Source organism: Eurypyga helias, unplaced genomic scaffold, assembly GCF_000690775.1.
Source record: "Eurypyga helias isolate BGI_N326 unplaced genomic scaffold, ASM69077v1 scaffold7856, whole genome shotgun sequence".
NCBI lineage: Eukaryota > Metazoa > Chordata > Aves > Eurypygiformes > Eurypygidae > Eurypyga > Eurypyga helias.
Window position 1 is genome coordinate 9,167 of NW_010258514.1, and position 8,120 is coordinate 17,286.

Below are 8,120 nucleotides of genomic sequence, written 5' to 3' on the forward strand. Positions count from 1 at the left end.
CTCACCTCGCTCATCTGCCCAGCGTTAGTGCAGCCAGGTCCTGCCTTCTGTTGGGCTACTCGCCGGAGCGCTGACAGTCCCCAGGGCCCAGCTCACCGGCTGCGGGAGGAAGAATCACAGACTGGTTTGGGTTGGAAGGGACCTGAAAGACCATCCAGTTCCAATCCCCCTGCCATGGGCAGGGACACCTTCCACTAGACCAGGTTGCTCCAAGCCTCATCCAGCCTGGCCTTGAACACTTCCAGGGATGGGAAGCCATGCAAGAGCAGTCTTCAAGAAAAGACACAGCAGCCACATGACCAGTCTCATCCTGAGAAGTGAGTGGGACACATGCTCCAAAGGCATGGCACTAAGTAACCTGCAGATGGGAGAACCTAACCGCAGGGATTTCAAGCAGGACATTCCGAGTGAAGGATGCTGCTCTCACAGTCAAGACCTACCTCTTTTCCCCCCCACCTTGGGATATTATGAAAATAACTTCCTGCCAGCAGCCACATGACCAGTCTCATCCTGAGAAGTGAGTGGGACACATGCTCCAAAGGCATGGCACTAAGTAACCTGCAGATGGGAGAACCTAACCGCAGGGATTTCAAGCAGGACATTCCGAGTGAAGGATGCTGCTCTCACAGTCAAGACCTACCTCTTTTCCCCCCCACCTTGGGATATTATGAAAATAACTTCCTGCTAAATGCTAAGTGCCACCAGAAACCCCGAGATATTAATTTGCAGTCCAGGGCAAGCCTGACTGCACCACAGAGAGCTGGGAGCAGTGGCCACACAAACAAGTTTAATACTAATTAAGTGATTTCTCTGCAAGGGCAAGATCTCCTGTGATGGCACAGGGAAGCAGCCCCGCAGAAGGGAGGGACAGCAGTGCACCTAATTAAAACACAACCTCAAAACCCAGCTACATCCAGACACCAACGGGGCCTCTGACTTCACAGACAAGTAACATTCCTAAACAAGGATGGGAGAAAGTTATTAGGGGGAAGGGGCAAGAGGGTGTCAAAAAGCGTTCAGATCTACCACCTCCTTGCCTTGAGGGCCCTTCCAGGGGCTGGAAGAGCAGCAGGGGAGAGGGACACCTTGCCCTCAGCTCAAGGCACTCTGGTCACACCAAGGCTGCGTAAGTGTGAGCCTGCAACTGAAACCCAGAGTCGCACTTGGTCCCAAGACCAGCGTGACTGCAACATGTGTAGTTTTTAGGGATTAAACTGGACAGCTCAAGGCCATAAACGTGTTTTTTCAAAGGTGTGTTGCCTGGCCACCTCTGATGAGCATTCACAGAGATGATAGAAGAAAGGTACAGAGACACTCGGGTCACTCAGCTCCTCTGTTCAAAGCAAGGGCCTCCAGAAGAAAAGCCGAGCCATTTCCACAGCACAAACAAGCTGTTTTTAACACCAGCCATGGTTTATCAACCCTACAGAGTGGTTTCAGCCCAAACTTTTCAACAATATTCAGTCCATGACACAGTTGGGCTCAAAACATTTGAAACCAAGGCTTTTAGAGGAAGCACCAAGCACCCCAAGGCAGCTTAGGGGTGAGAAGAGGGGGGCATCCCATACCAGAACAGCGAGTCAGGGCAAGACATTCTTTCTGAAGCCCCCCTGATGTAATACCTTCCACCTGGAAAGGAATTAAGTGCTCCAGAGAGCTGGGATGTTGTGTTTGGACAACCTGGGGAATTTCACTCCATCCTGTGAAACCCACAGAGGGTCAGGAGAAGCAGCAGCAAGGGTGACGGTAGCTCACCTGCCCCAAGGGGTGGCCTAGCAAGGCAAAACAGGGTCAGGCACACTGCTAACTCCAGTCTTACCCAGCTGTGTGACAGCAACAGGAAACTCTTCCCTCCTGTTGGAGCTGATGCCCGCCGGACACGATGGGCTGCTCGCTGTTATGCCAGCCAGCACCATCACCCTTCCCGCTCAGCTGCGGCAAGGCAACGCTCTGAGCAACGACATGAATTTCATGCAGGAGAAGCAGGTGAGAAGACGGTGACCGTGAAGCTACGAGGGGCTGCCAATCCAGACAGCTAGCACAAAGCAAGGTGTGCAGTTTGAAGAGCTGACGGTGTCTTATGGACACACTGGCTGCTGCAAGACACCGAGACCTTCCTGTGCTGTGACATCCACATGCTTTTGCTTTGTGGCCCCTCACCACTCTTACATACATCCCAGGCACTAAATTCAGACTGTATCTGGCTTAAGCTGCAGTTATTAGCTTGGAGTAACTTCCAGCCATGGTCCAATTAAGAAACAATAAACGCTGCCATAAAAATCCCACTGTGCTATTTCAGGAAGGCTTCCCAGGCCTTACTGCATCCAAGACCACCAATCCTTCCTGCAGCACCAGCAGCATCTCTCTGCATTAAGCTTGCTCACCTCTGTGAAGGCTCAGTGTCACGGGCGTGCCTCTCCTCTATTCTGGCTCAATTCCCAACCCCGTCAAGGGAAATACGTTAAAGGCAACAGTGCTCTGCATCCTGCTGCAGCTTTGAGTCCCAGCAAAAACACCCATATTCCCAATTAATTCTGAAAAGATCTGAAGAAATACTTGCTCCTTGCTGACACAGGACTGGCAGAGGGAGACCTGGCTCACTCTACGGCTCTGCTCCCAGCCACAGGAAAGCTGCAGTCCCAGGATCCAAGCATATGTACTCCCGGCACGTGGCTCACGTTCACAGAAAAGGGGCTGCACTGCTGCAGGTAACCCCGACTGCGGGCTGCACCAGCACAGAATCAGAAGCAGCCACCATCTGCACATCCTCCAGGCAGCTGCAGGGTTATCATCCGTCTGCAGGGGAACCTTACCTGCTTCGAGTCTGCTCAGGTCTCAGAGTAACAACCGGTCTGTTTCGCATCATCACCAGAGCCTTTCTCCTTATTAGATCAAACTCTTAAGTCAAGATCCAACAAACAGGCCCAAAACACAGATAGTCCAGATGGCCAACCCCCACGGCTGCCTCCCTCCGGTGCCCGTTCATAGGGCAGGCAATGAAAGAGCATCCTGCTCCGCTCCAGTTCCTGCCATGGCCATAACACAAAGAGGACAGACTGCAAAGTCCTCATGATCCTGGGCTCCAAACACAGGGTGCACAGCAAGGAAGGTCCCCTAAAGCTGCAAACCAGCACCCTGCTCCAGGCGCTCAGTGATGAGATGCAGTGCAGACAGATTTGTGTTATTGCAGTGAGGAGATGCAAATTGCAGCTAGTGTCTACCCTGCCTGTTCCCCCCAGACTAGTCAGGATGAGAGATCTGCCCTTCCACGGTGCAGGGTTGGCCCCAAGAACTATTCGAAGGGTTTGTACAGCAGCTTTCCTAGTGCGATTCACCTTTCCCAGATCCTGGAAGGATCTCTTGGCTCTTCAGCAGTGGCTGCGACTGCCTGAAGAACAAGCATCTCTGTCAGCACTGGAAGGATCAGACTCATGACCCACACCTCAGACCCACAATACACCTCTGCTCACTGCAAAGCAGCAAGTCCAGCAGCACATTCCCCGAGGCCACATCGCACCTTACCTGCAGCGAGAAGGTCAGCGCAAGCTCAGTCTCCACGTGTCCGGTCGGGGGCAATACGATCTCGTGAGACCGCAGGATGCGCTTGGAGCCCTGCACGAAAACAAAATCCATGGGGTGAATTCCCCAGAAGCCAGCCCTTACATCCCATCCCAGTCTTATTTACTGAAAACCAGGAAACATCCTCAGGAACTACTACAGAGAAAGGGAACAGACTGGTCTGACTTTGCATTTCGGTGAAATATTAATGACATGAAAGGGAGATATTTGACTAATAAAGATTTGGGCATATTTACTGTCCCCAACCGCAACAAAGCGGCTTTTGTTCTGCCAAACCCCGGCATTCAAAGCTACACGCCAACCCCCACCCCTCGAGTTCAAGTCTCCTGTTTTCACTTCAGCCAGTAGGTACAAGGCTCATCTCATCCTGGGTTTGGAGGCCGCAGCATCCTGCTTCAATCTCCGGCCTCAGCCACGACAGACCGGTCTCTCTTTGTGCACGCACCCCTCCCTGGGGAAAGCGGGGATTTTAACCTGTTTCAACAACTGTGAGCTGGGGCTATGAAAGAAAAAAAATCCATTAAGCATTGCAGTGGAGCCCAGAGACCTGAGGATTACAGGGCAACTCCAGATCAACCCTGTTTGGGCTGCTGTACCCCAGTCACTGGGCTATTTGCTGTGCAGCACTTGATTTCAGGGAATGTTTCAGGGAAAGCCAGCAGGAAAGCAGGACAGACTGCTGCCTAGCAAATCCTTCTGCGCTGTTCAAACCCAGTGGCAAGTTTCAGAGTCCCCGGCCCCATGTTCTGCTGAGGCTGCAGAGCTGGCTTTGTGCAGACGGGCTGAAGCACACAGCTGTAGCTCTCAAAAAAGCAGCATCTGGGAAATCGGAGATAGACTGTGGAGGGGGTAAACACCTCCCAGCTACATCCAAAGGAAAATCTGGTCTGCCCATACCAGCCTCAACGAGCATCCTGAGATGACAGCGCAGCAGACGCTCGGGTACATCCCTTCCTCCCCGGACGCGTCACCAGGAGCCAACGCTGCGATCTGCAGCGGTGCCTGGGCTCCTGCACAACACAGCGCCAGCTCCCCTGTGCCAAAGCCAAGGTGCCTAAGCTCCGGCGGATCAGAAGACAGCAGAGGAGGGCGAGAAACCGGGATGCTCCCCCCCAGGAAAAGCAGCACGTGTGCAAGTAGAGCACGGCTAGCCTCCCGGCTGGCAACGGCAGCATCTGTTCCACCGTGCAAAGCTCCGAATAGCAGCAATCTTCCTTGACTTGTTATGCAACTCGAAATCTAATGAAAGACCAAATATAGCTGCCTTTAAAAGGCTGGAGCAGATAAATAGAGCAACAGCTCAGAAAATAGAGTTGACAACGCTTTGAACATCACTGTTCGGGAGGCTGCAAGGAGACTCGGGAAATGCAGGTAGGATGCTCTCATTAGGTCTGAGTTCAGCCACCCCCCTGGAAGGACGCCAGCGTCTGACACCTCTCCCCATACACAGGCAGTGTGTCATCTGACAGAGATCATGTATTTGATGATCCAGTATCACCAGCCTCAAACAACAGCCGCGTCAGAAACCCAGGGGCTGTCAAATTAAGCGTCCCCGAAAGAGCTTGTCAGCAGCAGCATCACAACCTGCAAGCTGTAAAGGGACTTTTAATAACGGGGCTTCAAACCTGCCCGTGTCAGAGCTGCAGCGCTGCGGACCCGTCGTTAAATCACAAAGAAATAGGGGTGCTGATCCAGCACAATCATAGAATCATAGAATCACGGAACGGTGTGGTTGGGAAGGGACCTTAAAGCCCATCTAGTTCCACCCCCCCTGCCATGGGCAGGGACACCTTCCACTAGACCAGGTTGCTCCAAGCCTCATCCAGCCTGGCCTTGGACACTTCCAGGGATGGGGCATCCACAGCTTCTCTGGGCAACCTGTTCCAGTGCCTCCCCACCCTCTCTGGGAAGAATTTCTTCCTGATATCTAATCTAAACCTCCCTGATTTCAATTTATACCCATTACCCCTTGTCCTATCACTACAGGCTCTTGTAAAAAGTCCTCTCCCAGCACCCTTGTAGGCCCCCTTCAGGTACTGGAAAGCTGCAATGAGGTCTCCTCGGAGCCTCCTCTTCTCCAGGCTGAACAAGCCCAGTTCTTGCAGCCTTTCGTCATAGGAGAGGGGCTCCAGCCCTCTGATCACAAGGGGCACCCTGGGACAGAGGTCACTCCACCCCTCTATGTCAACTGGACAGACGTAGCAAGGACACAAAAAGCCTTGATATGGCCTGGGGGGGCGAGCTGCCGCCTGGGACTTGGCAGGCGAGCACCCCAAACAAGGCAAGTCCTCCTGCCTTCCAGTTCTCCAGGGATCTGCCCTGGCGTCGAGAGGAGCGCGGAAGAACTGCTCAGGTTCCAGCGTCGGAATTACCGCAGCAGGGCAGATCACGGCACGTACCCAGAGCAGACAAGGGAGTCCCGTGTGTTACAACTCCCCGTGGACTTGCAGGTCCCGGGCAAGCTCTCACCGTAACGAGCCTAAGCGCTCAGCAATAACCTGGACAGGAAAAGGCGTGAAGGTTTTGCTCTCGTAAAAGGTCCTGGATTCTCCAAGTCTGACGCGCCCTGGGCATTGATCATTCACTGACACGCCCTTACAGCAATGCGTCCAGCACCAGGAGTACAAACACATGGGGAGCTTTCGGCTCTGATAAACACGATCTGACAGCCTGGGAGCCCACAGCTGTGCTGCTCCTGAGGCTCCCATAAATCCAGGTGCGTGAAACCATTCCTTGCCTTCCTGCTCCCTGCTGTGGGTGCGTGAACCCCCTCCAACACGGGGACACGTTTTTAGCCCAGCTGGATTGCTCACGGAGATGAGGGATGACAGCTAAACCCTCAGCTACGTGTTTGTGCACCACAGAGCCCTCACGAGTTCACCTCCCGAGCTCGGTTTTGTGTGCTTTGACATGACCAGCTCTCTCTGCAGGGGTTTGACTGGCTCTTTATTTGAAAAGCAGCTGCTTTTCAGCATGGTTAATGGTATTTTTCTACTTATAGCTCTTCTAGGCTTTTACTCATTAAGTGCTTGAGCAGTTGCAGTGGTGGGAGCACGTGAGCCGAGCCGATGCTGTGACACACCGTGCAACCGAGTCCCCTTCCTTCCCAGCGTCCCTCCAGGCAGCGTCACCTACATGGAGGCACCAAACGTACGTTGTGAAGTGGGTTATTTACCCAAGATGACAGCTGTATTTTATGGAAACAAGTGAACGTACAGGCACGCTACAGACCCACTGACAAGCACCTGGCTACTAAATGCCTTGGACTCAATAGCAGAGCTGCCCATCAGCAGAGAAAGGCCCTGACTCCAGAACCCCAAAACCAGGATCATGTTACCAAGATGCTCAGCCCTGAAGTGAGCTGAAGAGATATATAAATAAAAATAGAGAAAAATAGGTTAAATAGAGAACTGGGCTTGGATTTAGCGATAGCTCAGGAAGAAGAGGTGACAGCATATGATCTGTAAAGAGCATTTTTACATACAGATAAGCTCATGCTGAGCCCTCAGCGAACTATATTCTTCGCTTACAACAGTGAAACGCAGTAGGACCGTGGGGGAAGGATCGAAGAGACTCTCCACATATCCAGAACGCCCCGATGAGCTTCGGAAGAAGCCGGTGGCTGCAATGGACCCTCATGTGGAGGTGAAGCTCAGTTTAGGCACATGCCAGTATTTTTAATCAAACACCACATTTAATTCTTAGAACTGAGCAGCAATTACCTGCATTTTGACAGCAATGACCCCAGAAATAAGCTCCTTATCCAATTCCTTTAAGACTACCAGTTTCTTTAATGTCAAGCTGCACAACCTGCAAACAGGAACAGAAGAGAAACAGTTATAATCATGCCTGAAAAAGGAAAAGCTCTGAACAGCTTTTACACCCAGCGGTATCCCAGTTTGAGGGGGAACAGGCGCCAGACACAAGCCACACACTGACAGACATGAAGACAACAGAAATAGGTGAGGCTTCCCTGGCTTTTCAGACTGAATTTCTCCAGCCTTTCACAAATACAAGGTGGACAGGGGTACATCTCTGTGATACAGACCCACGGCCACGTGACAGACTTCCACATCCACAGCCTGGGAACTCTTGCTCCGAGTCAGACCAAACGTTTTAGGGTCAGAGGAATTAAATTCCAGCAATATAAAAGCATTGGGTCAGTCTAAATTTAAACTTGCCTACAAAGCTTTCCTAAATTGCTGGCTTTTTCAGTTTCAGACTCCTGGCTCCCGAAGATCTCACTCCCACCTCCTCTTGTCAACCCACGCGCTCTCCTCCTCACCCCCAAACAAAAGTGCTAGCAAGTGGCTCAGGCATCTCTAGTGGGAAAGGGAAAAAAGAAAGAAAGAAGGAGAGGTCTCCAGCGGTGCCCTCTGGCCCTGGCACTCACATGCCACACATATGCAAGTAAATCACATTCTTCACCCAGGCAATGCTGCATTGTTTTGGTTAAAAGCTGTTTGCACCTCAGCTTGAGAAAAGCAGAGGCCAGAGAAAGCTGCTGGGTGGGCTCTAGTGACCAGACGCCATCCCTCACG

General features: G+C 52.2%; 1 protein-coding gene across 1 annotated transcript in view; it reads right to left on the bottom strand.

Moving 5' to 3' along the window:
• Positions 1–7,389, bottom strand: part of LOC104511657 (phosphofurin acidic cluster sorting protein 2-like) — a gene marked incomplete at both ends in the record, with an annotated part of 15,514 nt that extends 8,125 nt beyond the window's left edge. Inside the window, 2 exons of the mRNA XM_010154362.1 lie at positions 3,523–3,612; positions 7,302–7,389. Coding sequence (XP_010152664.1) covers positions 3,523–3,612; positions 7,302–7,389 — 178 coding nt within the window. The remainder of the gene's footprint in view (positions 1–3,522; positions 3,613–7,301) is intronic.
• Positions 7,390–8,120: the final 731 nt, after the last annotated feature.